This window comes from Perissodus microlepis, chromosome 19, assembly GCF_051167445.1.
Source record: "Perissodus microlepis isolate ML-2025 ecotype Zambia chromosome 19, ASM5116744v1, whole genome shotgun sequence".
In the NCBI taxonomy this organism is placed as follows: domain Eukaryota; kingdom Metazoa; phylum Chordata; class Actinopteri; order Cichliformes; family Cichlidae; genus Perissodus; species Perissodus microlepis.
In genome coordinates, this window is record NC_140479.1 from 12339965 (window position 1) to 12364605 (window position 24641).

The following is a 24641-nucleotide window of genomic DNA, read 5'->3' on the forward strand; positions in this document are numbered from 1 at the left end:
TCACTTGCCAGCACAACGGGAGTTATTTCCACCCCACTATGGACATTTACTACTAATAGCCTCCAGTTAAAAGTCAGATAATCATGGCTATTTTTCAGGTCTCTAGGTTCCTGTGGTCACTGGGTGCAGTTTTAGTGATTTTACCTCACTTAAATATCGGATTATTGTCTGACTACAAGATCTGCGGAGACTCTGAGTGTCAAAGTAAGTCCAAAATCTCCTGATAGCTCCTTAAATTAATGACGATAATGATGGTCACCTCACCCCTGTGTTCTATTGCTGTGGTGTGTGTAGGCCTCCTAAGCAGAGTGCAGGCTATAAGGGACCACCGTGGTAAGGACTGTCGTTTCCTGAGCTTCACGCAAGGAGACATAATCTTTGTTTACCACAAATTGACTGGAAAGAGGAATGACCTGTGGGCAGGCAGTGTATGTGTCATATTTCAATCTTTTTTCCCTTTCTGTACTTCCTTAAATCTTCATTCATGTCAGGTTCTCACTTAGAGACAGGCAGAAGGAAAACCTAAGCCTCTGACCCCTGCACTGTAGTACTGTGAGGTTTGGGGCAGTGTGCTGCCAGGGTGTTTCCCTAGGATGAAAGGGCAACCTCAAATTAATCAGTACAAACTTGTGTGATGACCTTTATCCTTTGATTGATGGTATTGGTCTTTTCCAGAATAACAGTGCCCCTATTATCTGTGCAAAGGAAGAATGAATTATTTGATTATTATAAAAGATTATGTTTGCAGTCATCACCAATGCAGAAACAACAAATGACAGAGCATATTTTTAAAGAATGATCTATTATGACAAATGTTGAGATTTCTGTGTTTCTTCAAGGTAGAAAGAAGAAAAATGCTGACAGCTCCTTTGTTTCCTTTTTTATTTCAGATTGACAAAGAGTTTGGATATTTTCCAAAGGATGCAGTGCAAGAAGAAGAGGTTCATACTACTGTGGAGAAAGTAGTGGAAACACAGGTAATTTCATCATTCATATGTAAACAAACTTTAAGTATTAAAAAGTATTGTCAGTATTATTATTATTTCTAATTTTTCTTCCTAGCGTCCTTTCTTAAGAATTAAAATTTTGCCCTTTTTCTGCAGAAATCTGATTTCTTCTGCATGAATGAGTTTGGCTCCACTTATCTGGATATGGATGATGATGGTGATGATTATATTGATCAGAAAATCCAAATCCCAGAGCCAGAAACCACACAAAAAATTACCCAAAGCACTGATGACACGAACGCTGAAAGCCACTTAACAACCTCAGACTCCCCAGTTTCTGCACAGGAAGAAGAAGAACAAGAAGAAGAGGATCAGAATAAAAATGTTGGTGGTTCCGGAGCTGGGTTTCAAGAGGAGACACATGAGATTCCTGTGGTTCCTAATCAACAAGGTGGGTCTCCCTCCTCTTCCTGGCTTGGTTCTTCAGTGACAGGATGGTTAGGTCTGGGTAAAGAGGACCAACCGGACAGTGTGGCTGAAGGGGAGATAGAAGATAAGAGGGAAGACACTCAGTCTGAAACGCTCACATCCTCTGTGACAGGATGGCTAGGCTTCGGAGGAAATGGAAAACCTGACAATGGCAAAGAAAGTGTGAAACTTAAAGAAGAACCTGCTGAATCGTTAACTTCAACCATGACTGGGTGGCTCAGCTTTGGAGGTGGAAGCAAAAGTGAGACAGAAGAGGAACAAGAAGCAGATGAAGACAAAGAACCCACAGAGAAATTCAGGAGTAGGAGGATATCCTTGGACCTTGAAGGCAGCCAGTTGCAGGAAGAGGAGAAGAAAGCGATGGGGACTTTAGGTTGGCTGGGGAATGGGCTGTCAAGCACGCTGGGGTTTGGTTTGACCAGTCAGAAGTCAGGACAGGAGAAGGAGGACAAGGTGCAGGCTAATTCTTGGTTAAACATGGAGATTGGAGGTATTCTAGGTTTCAGGAAAGATAAAGTTGGAGATGAAGAAAACAAAGAAAGTGAATCTAAGGAGGCAGAAATAATCACAACTTTAGAGCAACAAACAGGATCGCAGAATGTGGATCACAGTGAATCAGAGGAGGAAATTATTAAGACAAGCAATAATTCAAAGGAGGTGGAAGAACTGTCAGAAGACCAAAATATCCCGTCTACAGAACCACTTAATGGTCAGAGTGTTGATAGCAACACAGATATTTCAGACAGTGGGATAAACAGCACTTTCCATGAAGAGGCTGAACCCACAGTTGATAACAAAGATATTTCTCCTGAAATGAAGTTTGAAGAAGAATCTCAGGCTTTAGCAGAATCACCCCCCAGTAAAGATGACGATGACAATATAGAAAAAAGCAAAATAAATGAGGAGAGATCTGCAGAAAGGGAAGGTGAAGACGCTGTGATTCACAAACCAATTGGAAATGAACATATGGATAACAGCAGGGAGTCAGGAGAGGAAGAAAGAAAAACTCCAAGTGCTATCAGTCAGGATTCAACACCACCATCTGAAACACCATCTGAAAGCATTTTGGGCCCTGATCACGTTTCAGTGGATTTAAAGTCAAAGTCTATGCTGGTCAAGGAAGATGAAAAAGACCAGATGGAGAACAAGACATCAGAAAGTGTGGAGGAGGAAGGGGCAGAAATCACAAATCAAACTGATAACACAGAAGAACCCACAGAAATGTCTCTTAAAATCACCAGGGGTGACGATAATAAAGGAGAAGTCAGTAATGAGGATACACATTTACCTGAAACTCAGATTGAGGAGCTGAACGGTGATGTAGAAGACAGTAGCACAGAGAGCCAGCCTCACGTACCGTCATCTATGGAGAAAAACGATCCAGTTCCAGCTGAGAATGAAAGTTTTACTCCTTGTAGTGCTGAAACAAATGATGACAATTCAGATACAATAGCTCTTTTTGATAATAACACAGAAGCAGAGACAGTTCATGGGGAGTTAGAGCAGGAGGGAGAAACTCTGAGCTCACAGGAATTTGATTCACAGCATAACCCTGGTAGAAGCACTCAAACTATCCCAAAGGATAGAGGAACAAGTGCACCAACCACAGATCAGACCTCCGTGCCTCCAGTGATGGAGCATGTTAATAATGAAAGCGACAGTGATGCAGGCAAACTAAAGGAAATTGTTGAAGACAACATAAATGAGTCCCAGCAGGTTAAAACAGAGATAGAAGCATCAGGCACTAAAGAAGATGATTTAAATGAAAATGACTTCAAGTCAGCGATCAGCTCTGAATTAGAGGCTGAAAAAGAGGAGGAGTCAAAGGATGGGGGGAATCAAGGGGTGATGAAGGTGGAGGATATGGAGGAACTGGAGGATTTAAAGGAGATAAAAGAGCAAAAGGGAGATGAGAAAGAGAGTAATGAGGCAGAAGTGGAGAGCATGCAGGGAGAGGTGGAAGACCTAAAGGAGGCTAACAAACAGTTGGATACAGAGGAGGAAAAACACCCCAAGGTGGAGGAGTTAGCGGAAGAAGAGGAACTGGTGGGTCTAGAGGGAAAAGAGAAGAAAGAAGGTGAAGGGGAAAAGGTGAAAGAGCAAAAGGAAGATGAGGAAGAAAAGGAGTCTAATGAGGCAGAAGTGGAGACTATGCAGGGGGAGATGGGAGAGCTAAAGGAGGATAGAAAACAGCTGCAGAAAGAAGAGTTACCAGAGAAGGAAAAAGAGGCCAAGGTGGAGATGTTACAGAGGGAAAAAGAACTGGAGGGTGTACAGGAAAAAGAGAAGAAAGATGAAGAAGGAAAAACAGTGCAGTCTTCTTATTATGAGGCAAAGATCCCGAGCACCATGAACACACAAGAGACAGAAACCTATGACAAAAATACACAAGGTGAGAATGGCTCAGGATCATCTTTCACTGAAATAGTCGCACAGGTTGAAAGCCACCAAGATGTGGAAGGAAGAAATGGGGAGGATGGAGAGAAAAAACAAGCCAAGGCAGAGGAGCTAAAGTTTGAAGAGACTGACCGAGCAGAGGTTGAAGAAGTGCATCAAGAGGAGAATGAGGTGGAGGACAGCTTTAAATGTTCAAATGAGCTTTGCCCTCAAGTGCATGAAGAAAAAGCTGGAAGTTGTTTAGAGGAAGGAGGTGAAGGAGCAATACAGACAGAGAAGCTAAAGGATCAAGCAAACACACCAGGAGAGAGGCAGATGATAGACTCGGATGAAGAATCAGCAAATAACACTTCAGAGGAGGCAGAAAGCACTCGTGCATTAGGCCAGGGAGATAAAACAGAGTCTGGAGACACTGAAAGTAGCAGCAAAGCAACACAACAGTTAAACTCCGATCAACAGACGCACACAGAGAAGGCTGCTGTTGTAGTGGAGGATAAAGACACTGATATAAAAATGAGTGAAAATGTTAGTAATGGTAGTGAATCCTGGCATGAGGGAGGAAGGGAGCCTTCAGCCCCACATAGTGACCCTGCTAAAAGTCAGCCTGTGACATCTGAGCAAACTGCCCCAAGTGTGACTGATGATGCGTCCCCACATCCACCTACTGATCAGAGTGGGGAGACAGCAGAGAGTAAAACCAGTGGAGCTTTTGGTCTTTTAAAAAACCCCTTTGGTGTTTTCAGCCAGAAATCTACCACCGAATCCGACGGGTCCACCGAACCAGCCCAGAGCTTCAGTACTAGTCCAGGTGAGGCATTGCACTCGCAAGACTCTTTAACTCCTGAACAAGAACCAGATTCCACCACTCACCACCTTGAAGTTGTGCGCAAAGACTCTCCCACTATCACAGAGCAGCCACAGCTTCATCCTTCCTCTGCTGAGATGACAAGAACTCTCTCCAAACATTACAAAAACCTGCTCGCTCACATGGGTGCAGATGAGACAGCTATTTTGCTAGAGCTTTTTGGGCGACACAAGCTTCAGTTTTTGGATTACATTTTGTCCAATTCAGACACCATGTTATACAAACCTGATGAGGAGGATGAATCTATATTGTCAGATGTAGAGAGACTTCTGTATCATCACAAGGAGACGCTGATTGCTCCTAGCCTGACACTCACTGATGCACTGCAGGAGGACAAAGAAAAGACCCGAATGCTTATGGCGCTTCAAAAACTGGAAACACTGTTGGGAAGAGTGAGACAGACTTTCAACACAAGACAGATCAACGACCGTAATCATCAAGGTAGTTTTTGTCAACATTGCCTCCTACTGGCTTCCTCATGGCCAGTACTAATGAGATTTAATTCAGTCTTTTAAATTCAGGCATGGTTTTGAATTGCATCTGTACATGTGTTTCCCTGTCAAATGCAGCCGAGGCCAGCTGTGTTGGCGTCTCTTGTTCAAATCATAGAAAAAATAAGAAAGCGAACACTGAGGAAGAGTCGAAGACGACACAAGATCCATCCATCCAGAGAGATGACTGGATGATAATGAAAGAAGGCAATAACCAAGTGGGTGGTGGTGTAGGAAAAGATGAGATAAGAGGAAAAAAACAGGGCAGAAGTGTTGAAGAAGCATCCCTTCCTCATGTTCAGCCAGGATCACCAGAAATGCTGAAAGGTATGGATAGCCCAGGTATCCATTAATCAAGAAGAGTTTAAAATGTTATTAAAAATCTTAAGCAAAACCTACTCGACCTACTCCGTCATTGTCCTCACTTCACATAACCCCAAAAACCGGATGGCCAAAACAAATATTTTCTTTTCATTTTTTACAGTAATGTGTCACATTAAAAGATAAATATTTTTTGAGCATCATAAAAGAGATGTATGTTAAACAGCAGTATGTGTGTTACTTTAACTGCAGGAGTTATGAAGCAAATTCTGGACTTCGTTTATCAGATGGCTGAAGACTCTTACGCCCACACTTGTGCAGTGAGGGAGCTCCTCATATGGCTTACTGTGCAGGTACGCTGTGCCAGTTTCTGAGGATTTATAATCTGCAGAAACAGAAACCAATTTTTTGTCATTTGATTTCCAAATATACCTTTTTGCTTTAATCTACAGAGATTAGTGTTGTGTATGTTGAGAGGGATTTTTCAGTTCATGCCAGAGATTAATCCACAATGGCGATGATGGGGGGCTGAGGTCAAAGCAGGGTACAGGGTGCATGCTGCCTAGCCAGAAAAATTTTTTCTGATCTAGTTTTAACATGCTTTGTCCAATAGCTTTTGATTTGTGGCTAATTGTGGCCTTGATCATGTTGTACAGGAAGAAGCAGAATCTATCATAGCATGGGCTGCTATGATAAATTCTATGAAGGTGAGATGTTATTGTAACATCTTATCTTCATTCTATGAATGTTTTGCGAGTCACAAGTCCTAAAACTTTACAGCCACTCAAAGTGTCACAATCTAATTCAAAATCTTGTTTTGTTTAGTATGCTGTTTTCTTGTAATGAAATTTAAGAGCTTAAATATAATAGGTTTATCAGTTTCTATAGCAAAAAAACATTAGTGCTTTGCATATTTCATGTGTTTTCTGATCATTCGCTGGGGAAACTTTCAAGCCTCAAAATAGGTTATAGCATAACCTACATTTTGATACGAGGATCATCTTCTAGCCATGATTCCTGATATGTCAAAATAATTCTCTAATATAGTCATATCACTTGACCCGCCTCTGTGTTTGCATGCCTGTATTAAAGGTGTTAAAGTTATAGTACAAAAAAAATATATGGGAGGCACTAAAAATCACCCTCTGCTCTGTCAGTGTGGCATTTTGTGGTGCCTGGTTCTTTAAGATATTACTCTGGTGACATGCTGAGCTGACTCTCCCTCTGGCATTTAGCTTTGCTTACGTCTCAGCTGTCAAGCTGGCTAGGTTCCTTAAACATTACTCACATTTGGGTCTGTGACACTCTGGACTCACACACCTGTGAAGACAAACTGTCTCTCATGTTTTGAAAGGTGAAAGTGGTTTCAGATGGAGGCCAGACTGGTGAGTATAAGAAATACTGGATGGCTGTCAGACTGTTTTAATTCAAATGGAAAAGACAGAAAAATATAGTAATTGTTTGAGAAATGTCATATATCTCGTATGAACAGCTTTCCTAGTTATCTCATTAATTCAGTAAAATAGAGCATTTTTATTTTGTTCTGTTAATTCTTTACGACTCCATACTTTCCTACGTGGGTCTTAATTGTTTCTCTTTCTTTTTCATATGGGAAGTCTTTACATTCACCTGTCTCCTCATTTGTCATTGGCCTAAGGCCGAGCACGCGACACGTTGACAAATACCCGTTCGATGCAAATGTGTTACTTTTTCTTTAAATGAAAATTATCAAAATAATGATAATACAGGTGTCATTTTGGTAACACCTGTTTCCCCTGGTGTCACTTTGAAAGCGCTCCGATATGCCAGTGTGGCATCTTACAATTGGTGACGTTGCGACTGAACCATTTTCACCAGCGGGGGTGTGCAATCATCCGGGTGAACTTGTGAGGACACGAAACAGCGTGCACGTGATGCATTATACTATACATGCTATGTTTATATTATTTTATATTTTCAGATTTTATTTGATGTTTGGAGTGTTTACAGTGGTTGTACAGCTGTACAGTAGGTTTCGTACTACTCCCTACGACGTCCAGCAGGACGTGGTATAGTCCTAAGCGTCAGTGTTGTGGATAGGATGTGAAACCGCCGCTGACCCGCTTCACAGCTCTAGTTTCTTAACGGTGTAAATATAAAAAAATTTAAGTTTAAATATACGTCAGATGAAATAATTTGGACATGGCAGAGAATCCGGCGAGTGACCAGTCGGGCATCAAAGCGGCCGACTTCCAGGCGACGGCAGAGACTTACTACAGTATCGCCGTGGAGAAAGTGAAGGATGTACGTTATGTGGCAGGTTTCGTTAGCAATTCCCAATTAGCCGAGATAATGTAACGGGCTTCCATGTAACAGTCATGTTTTTGTATTTTTCGGTACTAGCTACAGCTCTTGGTGTTGTCCATCTCATTCTGAAGTAAGAGTATGACCTGCTGTCAGGATTATTCTTCGTGTTTTCAAAGGTGTTTAATTGCTCAAACAGTTAGCTGGTAGTAGTTAGCTGGCTAGTTGTCAGTAACAGCGCTGTCTTGTCAGGTGTTCGGATTTAAGTTAAAAATGACAGATATTTTTCCACATTTGTCTGTAGTAGAATTATATAACTATTAACACTGCGCCCTATTTAATGTGGTCAAAAACTGGGTAACTATACATAAACCCATCTTCTAAAGACCAGCTGTTTGGTAGTATTTTGTTTAGCAGTTTGACAGATTGCTTTCAGGAAGCCTAAATCCTGGTCCTAAAAACCAAGAACCTTATTAGAAAATATTGACCTTTCTCTGTCAGTCCGGTGCATCATAAATGTTTAATATATTTGTATATTCAAATTTATTGGATATGCATCAGTGAATGTACCGTCAGATGATAAACAAATGCATGGTCACGCTTTAACACCATTGCATCTATACAAAAACATATTTTTGTATATATGCAGTATTTGCCACTCAGATTTTTCTCTGGAGTGCTGTCCTGGTATATTTGTGATTTATTTTAATTTTTTCATCAGTCTGGGGCCTTGTTGTGATCAGTTTACCATTGGTGAATCTTAATGCTCTTATTCTCAAAGTTTAGTTACTGCTCATCATTTATCACTGGACCTTCATTCCTGTGGTACCCTGTCAGTGGGCTGGTTTCGTCATTGTTGTGGGACTTTCACCTTTGTTTGACACACTCATACTCCACCATCTTGAAATGCAGCTGGTAATGGTACTACTAATTTTGCGCCGCTGAGAGCTGGAGAGGTCAATCTAACCAGGAGTTTGAGTCTGTGCACTCCATCCCCGCTTTCCTTTTAGTCTCCTTTTAGTTCTTCTCTTCAGGATCTGGAGAGGAGGTGTGGCATATTTGTAATCAGCAACATTAACAACACCTCAGCCCATTGTGCCGGCGCTCTACAAAAGCCATTAGAGCTCAGTTGCTGGTGTGGCTCTTCTTACTGAGATGCCTCTTCTTGGTTTGATTCCTTCCTCCAAAAAACACTGCACACACAATTTCTTTACTCTTACACTCACTTGCACCATTGACCGTACTACTTATTAACAAACATGGTTAGTTTAAGTTCTTTATTTGCTTCTTTAATCAAAAAAAACCTGTCTTTTAAATGGCATCTCTCTTTTTGTCAAGGTGTATGACCACGAAAAGTTCTACTGAGAGAAAGTTGATACTTGCTGCATTATTATTTGGCACATAGTATATAGTACAATTTATTAATATATTTAAGAAGGCACGGGTCTGTCTCCACACTGGTTTGGGCAGATGGGCTGTATTTTGCCCATGTTCAGGAGGCAGTCATATTTACTCAAGGACAGAAAAGCTAATGTCATTGAGCATCAGTAGAACATCAGGTTTTTATTCCTGGACTCACATATCCTATTTAAAAACACACACAGGTTTTAACAGGAACTGGTCATTATTTTCTCTTTTCTCAGGTGGTATCGTCTCTGCCCGATGACTTAAGACCTGGGCCAGACCTGTATGGTGTACCATGGGAACCTATCATTGTCTCTGGCCTGTTGGGCCTGATGACACTTCTGTTGTTCACCTGTAGATGTTACAGCTCTGTGAGTGCACAGCCATGCATATTCACTTCAACATCATAAATATTTTTTGCCACCTAAGATGGTTTCTTAGTATGGTTTCTATTTGAACTGTCGGACCTGTCACTAAGCACAGTTTTTTTTTTTTTTGTTTTGTTTTTTTTTTATTTCCTCACAGATAAAAAGCAGAATTTATCGACGTAAGTTTTCACTTCCTCTTCCTGAGTGTCATTTTATGGACACGTTTAACATTATCACTGATAGTTTTTCTTCTCTTTGACCTGTGAATGTTAACAAATAAACCACTTTTTTTTTTTTTCTTTTCTTCAAATGACACAAAATAAATCTGAATTTTTTTGGCTGTTTTTCAGGTAGAGAGCAGGGGATGGCAGAACAGGTTGCACAGCTACTGGATGAGAAATCCAAAGTCCTTGAGAGTCTGAGTCAGTGTCAACAAGAGGTTAGTAGTTATGCCAGTGCTGTCTAGACACAGATCTGGTCTCACACAATAATGTGAGGTCAGACATTCTTTTGTTATATATATATCCTTCTATAGATTTCAGATAATTTGGATTACAAGCTTTCTAAGGTGATATCTACAAAGCAGAGAGGTTTACTTACTGAGCATTTGTAGGTGATCAGAAATGTAATGTAATTCTTGATGATATCATGCATGATGTACTGAGAAATTTATTCATCTACAGTATGACGACTTTGAGAGTTCACTGAGGGACAGCGGTGTCTTGGCTCAGACTCAGAAGACAGAACAACTTGAGGTAAGGCAGAGAAAAGTATGGAAACCATTCTTGGTGTAAAGAAAACCTACTTGAATGCTCCTTAATCAATATGGCTCACAGTCTTCATGTCTGGTACACTGCTACGCTCCTACGAGCCTCATCTGTGTGAACAGAGACACATGTCCTATTGTTTATTCAGTTGAACAAGCTTGTATTTTTTATTTGCTGTCAAAGTCCCTACAAAGAGTTTTTTGTTTTTTTTAACAGCCATATGTTCACACTTGTTGGAATCATTTTTGAGTGAGTGGTAATGTATAGTGAGGTTTAGCATATTACAAAAAGAATAATAATAACATCATCATTATTATTATTATTGATGTACACAATGAAGTACAGCCACTGCCGTGTAATTTTTGACACAGACTTGCAGAACTAGTCAAAATGTAGAATATTTACACTGCTTCACCTCAGATCTGTAGTGAAATTATTTGTCATGTCTTTACAACCCTTACTCACGTTACTGTGTCCCAGTTTTACAGCTACTTGAAGTAGGTTTCTGATCTTGTTGCCTTAGGTCAAAGCCAGACAGTTGGAGCACTCCAAACAAGAGTTGGAGAGGGATCTGGAACAGCTAAAGGATCAACTGGACCAGCAAAGGGAGCACAGGATAGAACAAGAAAGGAGGGTTGGTGCACACACTAACAGAAGTACTGTGGAAGCCTAGTTGGCAATCCTGAGTGAGAAGCTGTAGAATTCATACTGAATGAAAGTTGTTTTGGTTTCTCTATCCAGATAGCAGTCCTCGAGGAGAGCATGAAATCCCTTGAAGATGAAACTAAAGACTTTCAGTCACAGGAAGAGCAGGTGCAGTATTCCAAAACTGTCACATTTGCACTTTCGCCTGTCTGTTCTCTTTCCTCTGTTGGTGCTTCTTTTCCGCCTCTTCTCTGTTCCACTACGTTTTATAATATTTCTGTCTGTCCTTCTCTAGGCGCAGACCACTTTGAAAGTGTACAGCATGAACAGTGACAGACTACAGAGGAACCTGGAAACAGCTGGAGAGGAGAATGTAGTGCTAAAGGAGAGCAATGCTCATGTACGATGGACACACACACAAAAACTTCGTATGGCAGTAAACTAAATAGTTTTTTCCAAAATGGGTGCACAAGATTGTTGGCTTACCTCCCCCCCCAACTCTTTTCTCCACAGTTGAGGCAGCAGGTGGAGGGATGGGCAGAGAGAGTGAGTGAATTGGAGGAAGAGATGAAAAGGTGTGAGGTTGCTTACAGCGGGATGATGCAGGATGTGGCCACCAAGGATGAACGTATAATGGTATGATTTATTCTAAGGTTAAGTTCTGTGAAGCTGCCCATAAAAATTATAAATTTTAAATTTGGCCAGTCTTCCTTTGAGGTCATCTTTTTGGAAATGCCTGAGTTGCTACCAGCTCAACTTTTATTTTTATGTTGTTCAGTCCTTTTAGTCCTTTTCAGGTCTGCCTCTGTGTGAAAACAGACACCCTTTAACTCTGTTTATATTTCGGGAAGGTAGACAAAGTTGCAAGTAGGGTGCGGAGTTTAGATTTTGTTTGTGTGGCCAAAAAATAAAGAACACTGGCACAAATCACAGTTCACAAAATTTCCACCGAACATTCTTAGGACAAAGGTAAATTGCCTCTATTGAGGTAATGGTGGATGATTAATCTGATTGTAATCTCAGTTCCCTTTCAGTCGATTCACTCGGTACAACACATAAGTATGGGGATATCACGCCCTCGCGTGTCCTGGCTGAAGAAACCTTTAATCACGCCTTTAAGGCAGATGACGTGTGATGACACGCGCACGGCCCCGCCTGCACATATAGCCGCTGTCATCACAGTCATCCCTCAGTTCTTACGCTCTTCACCTCGCTGAGAACACCTCTGCTGAGTTGGGCTAGCTAGCTGCTGCTAGTTAGCTCCGTTGTCTGCCGACTTGAACTTAGCTTAACTGCCCCTGTTGGTGTTAGCTTCCACCGCGCAGTTGGTGTGTAGACTGCTCGCGGAGCACTAATTTCAAGTTTTCCCGTGCAGCGTTTTGCTTTGTGTTTTGGAATGGACTCCAAACCGAAGCGAGCAAAGCAGAAATCTTCTGTTCGCCCCTGTCCTCAGGGATGCGGTTTCTCTTTGCACGACAGCGACCAGCACGATGCCTGCCCTGTCTGCCTGGGGATCGTCCACGCTAGGAGAGCGTTGACGGAGCCCGAAGCCTGTGCGTTTTGTCGCCAGCTCCGGCGCTCGACCCTGGAAAGACGGATGACGTTTGTGGAAAAAGTGCTGGGACGCTCGGCTGTCGCACGGCATGACCCTCTCCTTTCCGAGTCTGGAGCCCCGGCTTCGTCCGAGTCCGAAGACGAGGATTTTCCGGTCGATGTCCCCGCAATTAGCTGGGCTGACCACATGGAATATGTTGACGGGTTAGCCGATGACGAGCCGGAACCATGCAGGAGCGCTGACGGGCTTCAGCCTGGGTTGAAGCCCGCCAGTGCTCCCCAGGACAACGATGACGTGCTGGACATCGGCCTGGACATCCATGGTTTGTCGGAGGATGAGCAGGAGAGCTCATTGTCGGCCCAATGTACCGCCGCTGCTGCGCCGGTCGGCCACAACTACACCTCTCTTTTCTCCCTGTTTCGCCGTGCTGCTGAGAAGCTGCAAGGTGGACTGGCCCTCTCCTCCGCCAGCTCAGAAGCCGTCGCGGTTCGCGGGGTTTTTCCTCCCACCGGAGCGCGCAACGGACAAAAACTGCCTTCCCATGTTCCCAGACTTTCTCTGCGAGCTAACAGCATCATGGGACAAACCTCTGTCTACCTGCGTCACTGTGCCCGGCTATGGACAGTACATGGAATTGGACGGCGCCGAGGGGGCTGGCTTAGCTAACCCACCCCCTATGGAGCCGTCGCTGGCTCCTTATCTGGCCCCGTCCCATAACCATGGTGTCGGCGGCCCCGCAACTCTGCCGTCCAAGTACTGCAGATTCTCTGCTTCGCAGCTGGAGAAGATTTATAGAGCTCAGGCCGGCACTGCTCGTGCCATGAGCTCTGTCACCATGCTCCAGACGTACCAGGCAATGTGCCTGACGGAGCTCGGATCGCTGGTTCCTGATGACAGCCCGCTGGCACCTCTTCTTAACGAGGTCAGAGTCGCCACAGATTATGTCCTCCGTGCGTCTTGCTGTGCAGCGCTCTCCCTGGGCAGAGGGATGGCTTCGACAGTAGTGGCGCAGAGGCACCTGTGGCTGACCCTCTCTAATGCCCCGGATAGGGACAGAGCTGTATATCTGGACGCACCAGTGTCTGCGGCTGGGTTATTCAGACATTCACTTGAAGCCATTCAGGCTAGATTCGATCTGAGGAAGAAGCAGACGGAAGCTCTGCGCGACATCATCCCCAGACGTCAGCCCAAGCCCGCAGCTAGCTCTCACAGGCCCGCCGCTCCTCTGCTGACTGGCAAGAGACCGGCGCCCACTGCTGAAGTGGGTGTGCCGCCAGCGAGAGCACATCCTCCGGCCCGAGCTCCACGCCAGTCGGCCTGGAGCAAAGGCCCACCCTCGGGCCCCCGGCGGGACCCGACTCCCAGGAGGAAGAAGCCTCAGCCCTCCTAGCTGTGGTTTCGAGTGGAGAGGGGGTCCAGCAGCAGGGAGACGCTGTTTTTACCCCTCTGTTGCCGCACAAGACGTGCCGCTTAAGTTCTGTTCAGGTTGTCAGCCCCAGAAGGCGCTGCACTTTCCTAACACTGTCTCCCAAGCACAAAACCCCTGCACACAAAATGCCTCAGGTAACTCCCTGTTCAGGTGTGTTAAATGTTCAGGTGACCACATCGAGTGTTCCCGCTGTTTTTCATTGTTGTGCCCCAGAAAAGGTGCCTCCAACAAAATGTATAAATGTACATGTTTCCATGTTACAATCAATAAAGAGTGTTGTTTATTCTCAAACAATCACAAATGCTCAGCCTGCAGGCAGAATGAGCCAGGTCAGGCAGGTGATGCAGTCCCCTGCAGACACACTGGGGGGCGACAACGCCCCGCCGACGGTGCTGCAGGTCAGCCGGCTGGCTGCTCACTTCCCTCAGTGGCGCGCTTGCGCCCCCTCTCCGTGGGTGCTGCGAACCGTTGCCATGGGTTACAGTTGCAGTTCCGGGTCAAGCCGCCCCGTTTCCAAAGAGTCGTAAACACGACTGTCAACACCGAGGCGGCCATGATACTCAGAGAGGAAATAAAGGCGCTATTGCAGAAAAGGGCAATACAAGTGGTCCCCGCTTCGGAGACAGACAAAGGTTGGTACAGCCGTTATTTTGTTGTTCCGAAAAAAGGAGGAGGGCTTCGTCCCATCCTCGACCTGCGAGTCTTGAACACGTACCTACGAACGTACAGGTTCAAGATGCTAACACTCAGACAGCTCTTGAATGCGGTCGGCCCGGGAGATTGGTTTGCAACAATCGATCTAACAGATGCTTATTTTCATGTGGCTATACACCCGAAACACAGGCAATTTCTGAGGTTTGCATTCGAGGGCGTAGCCTACGAATACCTAGTGCTGCCGTTCGGGTTGTCGCTCGCTCCTCGCACCTTTACGAAATGTGCCGAGGCAGCGCTAGCGCCCCTCAGAGAGAGAGGAATCCGCATCTTAGCCTACCTAGACGACTGGGCTCTCGTAGCTTGCTCCAGAGAGCAGGCGGAGACACAGCTGTCGCTGGTTCTGTCACGCTTTCCAGCCGCGCACGTTTGTCGGAGCACAGAGTGGCCGCGTTTCATCGCTGCCTTGCTCAGTTTCAGCTGGGACGCAGACTGCGTTTCCAGACGATATTAAGCTTGTTGGGCATGATGGCATCTATGATCGCCGTAGTGCCACTTGGACTGTTAAAAATGAGAGCGTTTCAACGCTGGACTCTCTCTCACCGTTTGTGTGCATCGCTTCACCTCCGGAGGAGGCTGACGGTAACCGCGTCTTGCATGCTAGCTCTCCGTCCTTGGAGGGAGCCCGGGCTGGTGCATCAGGGCTCTCGGATTGGGAGGGTGTTGTTTCGCAAGGTGGTGTCCACAGATGCTTCCCTAAGAGGGTGGGGAGCGCTGTGCGAGGGTGCATCAGTGAGAGGGATCTGGTCCGCAGCCCAGCGCCAGCTGCACATCAACCACTTAGAGCTGTTAGCAGTGTTCTTAGCTCTAAAGCATTTCCGTCCAGTCCTGGAGGGCCAGCATGTCTTAGTCAGGACGGACAATTCAACAGTGGTGTCTTACATAAACAGGCAGGGAGGAACACGCTCTCTTCCCCTGTTGAACCTGTCTCGCTCTCTGCTGTTATGGTGCAGTGTTCATTTTCTGTCTCTAAGAGCCACCCATGTCCCGGGCCACCTGAACCTGGGGCCGGACCTTCTCTCCAGAGGGGATCCTCTGGTGAGAGAATGGAGGTTACACCCTTTAATAGTGGCTCAGATTTGGGACCTATTTGGCAATGCGCAAATAGATCTTTTTGCTTCCAGGGTAAATACTCACTGCCCCCTGTTCTTCTCCATAATCGACCACGATGCACCCTTGGGCTTGGACGCGCTAGCGCACCAACGGCCAGACGTGCTCCTGTATGCAGTTCCCCCAGTGGAAATGATATCTCCAGTTCTAGAGAGAGTGCGTCGGCATTCCCTCTCTCTGATTCCAGTGGCCCCTTGGTGGCCCACAAGGTCGTGGTATGCAGAGATAATCAGCCTGCTAGCAGCGAGTCCTTGGCAGCTTCCTCTCCGCAGGGATCTCCTCTCTCAGGCGGGAGGAGAAGTGTTTCATCCGCGCCCAGATCTGTGGCGCCTTCATGCTTGCCTGCTGAGAGGTTAAACTTGATTGCTAAGGGTTTGCCACCTAGTGTGATAGCGACAATTCAGAGCGCTAGGGCCTCATCTACTAGAGGCTTGTACGCTTACAAATGGCGAGCCTTCGAGCAATGGTGCCAGGACCGCCACACTCTCCCATTTCAGTGCTCTATTGTGGATGTTTTGACATTCCTGCAGGAGCTGCTGGATAAGGGCCTTTCATTTTCGACAATTAAGGTTTATTTGGCAGCTATATCTGCTTGTCATATTGGCTTTGACGGGGTGACACTAGGTGCACATCCCCTCGCCATACGTTTTCTGAAAGGAGTTCGCCGGCTGAGGCCCGTGCTTAAGTCCAGTGTCCCTGCTTGGGACTTGTCTTTGGTGCTGGAGGCCCTTTGTAGCCCCCCATTTGAACCCATTGAGTCTGTGGATATGAAATTTCTTTCATATAAGACTGCATTACTTCTCGCTTTGGCTTCGGCAAAGCGAGTGGGTGACCTTCATGCGCTCTCTGTGCATCCCTCCTGCACACAGTTCTCTTCTGATGGCCACAAGGTCGTATTGCGTCCAAATGCTGCCTATTTTCCCAAGATCATGCCTGCATCTTCTAGCTCAATGGAGTTTGAGTTGCTGAGTTTTTGCTCCCCTCCTTTTGCATCTGAGGAGCAGAGGAGGATGCATTCTCTTTGTCCAGTGCGTGTGCTACGCACCTACATTGAGCGCACTCAGAATGTGCGTTTATGTGACCAGCTGTTTGTCTGCTTCGCTAATCCAAATAGAGGTAGAGCTCTATCGAAACAGAGGCTGTCCCACTGGATTATAGAAGCTATCTCACTGGCATATGGCACCAGTGGTGTTGCTTTGCCCCACAGGGTGAGAGCTCATTCCACCAGGGGGATGGCAACCTCATGGGCTCTTTTTAAAGGGGTGCCTGTAGCTGATATTTGTGTGGCAGCTAGTTGGGCATCACCGCACACTTTTGTGCGGTTTTATCGGTTGGACGTTACAGCCCCTTCGGAGGCTCATGCTGTCCTTTCTGCTGGGTCTACCACTCACTAAGGATGTGGTGGTCCGATTCCGGTTCGGTGGCTGCTCTGTGGGGCGTGTATATATGTCCTATACTTATGTGTTGTACCGAGTGAATGGACTGAAAGGGAACGAATAGTTATGTCTATAACTTCTGTTCCCTGAAGGAGAGGAACGAGGTACAACACAAGGTGGCCCCACTGAGCAGTTTGGCTCGGTGAAGAGCGGCTATCGAACTGAGGGATGACTGTGATGACAGCGGCTATATGTGCAGGCGGGGCCGTGCGCGTGTCATCACACGTCATCTGCCTTAAAGGCGTGATTAAAGGTTTCTTCAGCCAGGACACGCGAGGGCGTGATATCCCCATACTTATGTGTTGTACCTCGTTCCTCTCCTTCAGGGAACAGAAGTTATAGACATAACTATTCGTTTTAATTTAGGTTTCAGATTACTCCTTAGCATTTGTTTTTCTCTTTTTTTTTGTCTGGTGTTATAAATCAAGACTGTTTCCTTCGTTTACACTGTAGCACTTACAGACCTCCTTAAAAGTTCCACCTCACTTGCTGACTGTAAAAAGATTCTTCAGTTCATAAGATCTATGTAGAAGTATTATCAGTTATTACTTTTTTTCCCCAGATTGCTTGGGTGTCCCACTGTTTGCTTTCAGTAGTCGTGACTGGTCACCGTCAGCTTTGGCTTTGTATCGTTATCTCCATGGCTGGTTAACTGTTTCCCTAGGTGCCAAAGCCTGGCTCTATCTTTGCCCCGTTTTCTGGTCAATGCTTGACTCACTATCGGATAAATGTGTGATTTTGTGAAATGAATGAGTAACTATGCCAGTTGTGTTCAAGGGTTTTAATTTTGTTTTTTTGGAGGGCAATAGTCAAGCAGTGTTGCAGTGAGCATGCTCCTGGTTGTACTTCTAATCGGTCTTCAGGCTTGGAAACTATAGACTGTTTAACCAAAAAGTGCTGCGTTGTAATTGACGAGCCAACTCTCAGCACCAACAACAATTCTCTGCATAGAAGTCGGGTCAGTTTGAAACAGAAGCCGTTTGCTCTGCTCTTTTTCCCACGTCTTTCTTTCTGTTTGCTTTTCTTCACAAGAGAGCAAACAGAGAAAAAAAGAGGATCAGCACACACACAGTGTTAGTGGCCATAATAGGACTTCCAGGGAGTGAACTGAAAACAGCAGCCATACTAGAAGCTGCCTGGACTTCTATGAAAACACGATCTTAAGGGCAAAAACAGACATTTTTAAATTTCAGATTTTATGTTTTGTTTTGTTTTTGTATTAAATCAGGTCTCAACTACTGTCATGTCTCCAGAAAATGGCAGAATGACAGAAAATATATTAAAATGGTTCAGTGAGAATATAATTAACTGTCAGAAAAAAAATCTGTTTTCTTCTAGTCCTTAACAGATCGGCTGCTGAGGTTGAAAGGCTGGGATTCAGAGCTGGAGGAAGAGGAAGGAGGAGAAAAGGAGACAGCCAATGGTACGCCAGAAAAAGGAGAGAAGAATGGGAGAGGGGACATAACGGACACCCAGGCCCATCTGCAGAAAGTCCAGAAACTTGTTTATGCTGCTAAGGTAGATGGAAACAACCAAGCACATAGTGTTTAGCATTCAAGTTGATGATGTGCTGGCACGCAAGAATTATGATTATTTATTCATTTTTAATGTAATCTCTGTAGAGTTTCCCCTCTAACATGTCTTTATTTTTGTATAGCTGAATGCAGACCTCAAATCCCTAGATGAGGATAAGGACAGAGTATTTGCCAAACTGAACGATGAAATCAAAGCAAAAGAAGACCTGCAATGTAAGTAAACTACAGAACATCTATGTCAATTTACTTATTAACCTTTTCCATATTAATCATATGTATGAACCATGCTAGTCTCGACATATCCCTGGTAGCGTGAATGTCATGTCTTTTGTTTTTGTTTTTTTGTCTCCCCCCCCCCCCCTCCTCAAGTGAGCATAGAAGATATGGAGAAAGAGAAACTAACTTTGCAGTCGGACGCCGAGAACTACTCGGATCAGGTAACTGACCTCACCTGTGTGTGACTGTATTTGTTCTATACATGGTCCATATCTGTTTTCCTTTGGATTAAACATTTTACCTTGTGTTTAGGTCCAACGATTACAACAGAAACTCCAGATTATGACAGAAATGTACCAGGAGAATGAGCTCAAACTGCACAGGTATATGCATATGCAGTAAACGGTTTTATATGATCAAATCTATCTGTAACAATCAGATGATTTTAAAACTGTGTCATTAAATATTTGTAGACTTCTGACGGTGGAGGAGAAAGAGCGTCTGCAGAAAGAGGAGAAGTTAAACAAAGCAGACAAAAATATTGCGCTGGCGATGGAGGAACTTAACAACTACAGGTAGCTGAAACACAGTCTGTAGCAGCTTGAAAGCATTTGTTAGTTTTTCGTCCTTACAAACTGTCTCATTTCTGCTTTGCTTCAGGCAACGAGCTGAAGAAATGGAGGAAGAGCTGGAGAAAACCAAACAGTCTTACCAGACTCAGATATCAGCACATGAAAAGAAAGCTCATAATAACTGGGTTAGTAAAACTCCACCAAAGACCAGTCCTAGTTCAAAAAGGTAGCACCCTTGTTAGCATGGCTACAATAAAATGGTTGAGATTTGTCAAGTTTCTTTCTGAATTGTTAAACTCTTATGTTATAAAGTGAAAAAAAAAACTGTGGTTATACCACTAATTGCCCCTGAAATTCTTGTCTTGTTATGTTTTTGGCATTTCCAGGTGGCAGCCCGAGCAGCAGAACGAGAACTGTCAGACTTTAGAAGAGACAACGCTCTCCTCAGACAGAAGTAAGCATGATGTCAACATTTTGAGTGAAATACTGAGATGATTCCCTCATCTCCATGTTTCTGCAGAGATCTATGATCCAGTATAGTCCTTTTATTGGCTTTGTTTGTGCCTTTTTTTTTTTTTTTTTAAATAAAAAGTTGTGAACACAAATTAAAAATGAGCAGTTCTTAAGACTGAAATGTACTGCTACTTTTGTCATGGCAGCTTTTAAATACATTTTCTTTTAAAATATATTTCTTAACAATTGTATTAACATCTCCAGGACCAAAAGTGCTTGCCATGTTTTAACTTTAGGTGTGATTGTTTGCAGACTGACGGATACACAGTTTAAATTGGACACCCTCGACAAAGACCCGTTTGCCTTGAACACTCTAGCAAGACCAATGCCTTTCCGAGGTACATACACACACGCACATATAAATCATTAAAACGTGACATGAATCATCAAACCTGAAAGGCCAGTCAGTGGAAAAAAAGCTTTGTTTTCAGTAGAATCCTGCAATGAATTTTCTTTTAATCTGGGGCTTAATCCACGTCCGGGACAACTCACAAAAATGTCTCTGAGGACTTAAAGCTGCAAAGGGTATTTTCAAACTGTTTGGATGAAGAACCTTCTTGGAAGAGGAAGTGAATTGTCTTCACAAACTTAAAGAAGTCCAGTAGCCACCTTTTTAATGCTCTTAAGCCTCCCTGAGCCTGGTTCAGCTGGAGGTTTTCTTCTGTTAAAAGGGTGTTTTTCTTTCCCACTGTCACCAAGTGTTTGCTCATAAGGGGTCTTTGATTATTGGGGTTTTCTCTGTAGTGTTGTCTGGTCCTTACCTTATAATATAAAGTGTATTCAGGCGACTGTTGTTGTGATTTGGCGCTACATAAATAAAATGGAATTTTATTTATTTATAAATGAGACAGTTTTGGAATGTGAATCCTAAGAAGTGGCCACCCTGCAAAAATCTCTCTGAAAGTACTATAATTAGAGTGACAGATTAAAATCTCTAGATGTAAATCACTGACTGAAGAAGGTGGTTGGAAAGTTCTATAAAAGCTGCTGCTTGCCTAAATTGTGGTCGAAGGACTCTGCAGGGCTGCAGATTTCCTTCCATTTGCACTCACCAAACATTCCTTTATTTCCAGCTGAAAGGTCACCGTATGTTCCTTCTCCTCTGGGTCGACCTTCATCGGAAACCAGACCATTTCTCTCACCTCCTACGTTAATGGACGGACCACCTGCTCGACTGTCTCCTAGAGGTAAATGCATTTAAAGGTGCAGCTAGCTGCAGCAAACACAAACACCAAGCATGGCCAGATCCTTAGAATGACACACAAACACTACAAATATAAATATACTTGTAATAATTTTATTCTTACATAATTGGGAGAGTACATTTTCTCATTCATACTCATAAATGGTGTAGAAACATGCAGCATGTTGGGGATGACCAGCTGACTATAGCATGACAAACTGCTGAAGCATTTTGTAGCATGGTCTGTGCATGCTAAGAGCAATCTTGAATGCACAAAAGACAACAGAATATAATATGATGAAATCTGGACTGACTGTCATCACCGTCTCTGGGCGTTTGTTCTGCTTGTTCTCTTTCTTCTTCTGTGCCCCTCTCTCTGTCTGTCACTCTTTTTTTTTTTTTTCTTTTTTTTTTTCCCGTCTTCTTCCAACAATCCTTTCCTGCACAGTGTCTCGTGGTCCAGGGGAGCCCCCAGGAGGCCAGGGGGAGATGGAGCGCAGTGGAGGTCCTCATTCAGACAGCGGCTCAATCTCTCCTACCTGGGAGAGAGATCGCAGAGGACCCCCACCAGGACCCTTACCAGGACCCCCTGGGCCTTTAGGACCTCCAGGTGTGTGTTCATATGTGAGAGAGAAAAAAAACTGGAGAGAACCAGACTGTTACAAGTGCCCACACAGCCAACATCTCACAGATTATCAAGACAATGTTTAGCAAACAGAAACGAAAGGTCAAAGTTTCAAAAAATGAGGTCAGTGTAAGTATGAGTAATCCCTGTGAGACCTTAAAATAGCCACATGGAAGCCCCCTGTGCACCTATTCAAACCTTTTTTTTTTTTTTTTTTTCCCCAGCATCTCCATTAGGTGATAGTAAAACTAAGTTGTCACTGCATGGATGACGTTCCCCTGCAATGGTTCCAGCACTTGCGTATGAAAAGAATGAATGAGTACATGAATACACAAATATGAATAGAAGTTAGTTGATATTCAACATGGTTGTCATGCATATTATTACTGTGTGCATGTGCATCTTGCATTTTAAATATAATATAAGTATAGTGTGTGTGTGGGGTGGGGGGGAGGCTAAAGCATGTTGATGTTGCATGTTCGTTGTCTTGAAAGCATTTTGAGTTTTTACTCTGGATGCTAAAATTGTCCCTGTGATGAAAGTATTTGTACTATTTCCAGCTCTTATGTGGTAAACCTCAGACACTCACTCTATCCTCTGTTTTCTGAATGTCACCACAGATTTAAGCTTTGTGTAGCAAATATCTTCTTACTATCCATCGCTCTCTTCTTCAGGCTATATGTTTCCAGAACCAGGAGCTCCCATGTACAGAAGACCTCTACCTCCTCCAGGAGCTCTGGGCCTTTTGCCTCCTCCTGACTCTCTCCCACCTGGTGTCCTCCCACCTGGTGTCCTCCCACCTGGTGTTCTCCCTCCCGGCGCCCTCCCTCCCGGTCCACTCCCTCCTCGTGCCCTTCCTCCTGGTCCACTCCCTCCTCTCCCTCCTGGCTCTGTCCCTCCTGGCCCCCACCATCCTCGGAATGTCCCTCCAGGACCCTCTCACCCTGCAGACATGCCAGGTGAGTTTCTGCTCTCTCTCTTTTTTGACTCTAAATGGGTAAAGCTGGACATGTAAAGAAAAGCAATCCTCCTTAGCATGTCCTGAAATGCACACGTGACCCTCATATTTCTGTTAATTCACTAAATGTTTTATCAATGCAGATTCCTACAGAGAAAATAGCTTTGGACCTGGTGAACAGGACCATAGAGAGGTAAGTATATGCGTCTGTGTGTGAATACTGAGTGTTTATTTGTGGCTCAGCCTCTCTAATCTTTTTCTCTTTCAACAGTCCGGTCCTGAACGCAGGACTCCCCCTGAAGAAGATCCAAGGATGGGTCCACCAATGGGTCCCATGGATGGTCCCTTTCCTCGCAGAGCCCCTTATGGACCCCCACCTCCTGATTTCTATTCTCCCAGGGGACCTGGGGGACTTCCCATCAGGCCTAGTAGGAACTTTCATCCGTCTTTGCACCTTTAACCATCTCCAGATGTCATTATTGTAAACTTAACCTTTCCTTTTTTTCCCCCCTTCAGTGTGGGTTCCTCAACCTCCAGGAGTGATGGCCCCTCCTCGATACCATCCTAGTGGAGCTCCTCTTCCTGCTGGTCCTCATCCTCACATGCCCTCCTATGCTCCCAATATGCGACCCCCTTCTCCCGACGGCCACCCACCTTCTTCCATGGGCCCTCCCCCACCTCATCAATCCCTCCCTCCCGCATCACAAAGCCAGTCTCCAGAGAACGCAACCTCACCTGAAGACGCCATTTGAGCCTGACTGAGTTTCTACATCAGCTGTGAGACTAAGAACTTCTGGTTAATGTTTAACGTGGACAATGTAGGGCAGATTGCTGGTTACCCTTTTTCCATAAACATCTATTTATTCACCAGAAGGATTTGTTTATTGAATAGTGTTTGCAGGGGAGAACATCCTCCTTCATTGGCCTGTTTTCTTGCTGCTTGTTGTCCAATGACATTATTTCTTACGTCTCTTTGTTATTCCCTCACCTTGTTCTCTCACCATTTACATTCTCTATGAGGAAGCTGATGTTAAAGTAAACTCGGCCTGGACTGTGTGTGTCACATGACCCAAAAACAGCTGCCTGTCGTCTAGTCAGCGTCAGAGGTTTTTGATGGGAATACTTCACCGAGATGAAGGAGAGATTTGAATGATCATAGCATGTCTGTCATGGCAAAAACACAACTAGCCCTGAAATAGTTTTTGTCTGTCATCATCAGTATAATTTAAAAAAAAATGTAGCTGGTTAGCATCTTGTCGTTGGATTTTTATGACACTTCAGTCCGAACACGTTAAGCCTGGTTTTGCCTGCGACTGAGCTGAGTTGATCTTGAACTCAAATGAGACTGCTTTTGGTGAAATGTATCAGTTGCATAATTGAATTTCACTGACTTCCCTGTGGGAAGTGGGAGATTTTTCTTCTTATTTCACAGTGAGAGAAGCAGTTGAACAGTGCTTTTGATCATGTTACAGTGACTTTAATATGGCCTAGACTTTGAAAAACGTGGCTTATAATAGCTGCTCATGTTTCCCTGAATAAACAGTCACAGGAGTGAGTTTAATAGACTGACTGGAACAGAGGATACCTTCATGTGAATTTTGTAAAAAGTGATTATTGCTAGATTAATAAAGACTTGAATTGTCAGTGTCATCATATTTACTAATGTAAGTTGTTATGCATACAGCTGTAAAGTCATCAGGAGAAACAAAACATTAGAATGTAACTATTTTTTAATTTTAAAATTGTTTTAAATTTGACACTTCTGAAATTGCAAAATATACTTCGATTTATTTTAACCTTGACTGTATACAACAGTTTCTC

General features: G+C 44.2%; 1 protein-coding gene across 1 annotated transcript; it reads left to right on the forward strand.

Annotated features, from left to right (window-relative positions):
- On the forward strand, positions 1-24464 carry mia2 (MIA SH3 domain ER export factor 2). The gene is made up of 28 exons (XM_084914570.1): positions 1-204; positions 295-428; positions 891-977; positions 1104-5139; positions 5268-5516; positions 5763-5863; positions 9437-9568; positions 9723-9744; positions 9916-10004; positions 10249-10320; positions 10856-10966; positions 11074-11145; positions 11273-11377; positions 11491-11613; positions 18557-18736; positions 18876-18966; positions 19123-19190; positions 19282-19352; positions 19443-19544; positions 19630-19726; positions 19928-19995; positions 20307-20392; positions 21128-21241; positions 21686-21847; positions 22537-22821; positions 22964-23013; positions 23092-23248; positions 23337-24464. The coding sequence occupies exons 1-28, from the start codon at positions 84-86 to the stop codon at positions 23570-23572; spliced, it is 7221 nt and encodes a 2406-aa protein (XP_084770696.1). The 5' UTR covers positions 1-83; the 3' UTR covers positions 23573-24464.
- The last annotated feature ends 177 nt before the right edge of the window (positions 24465-24641 follow it).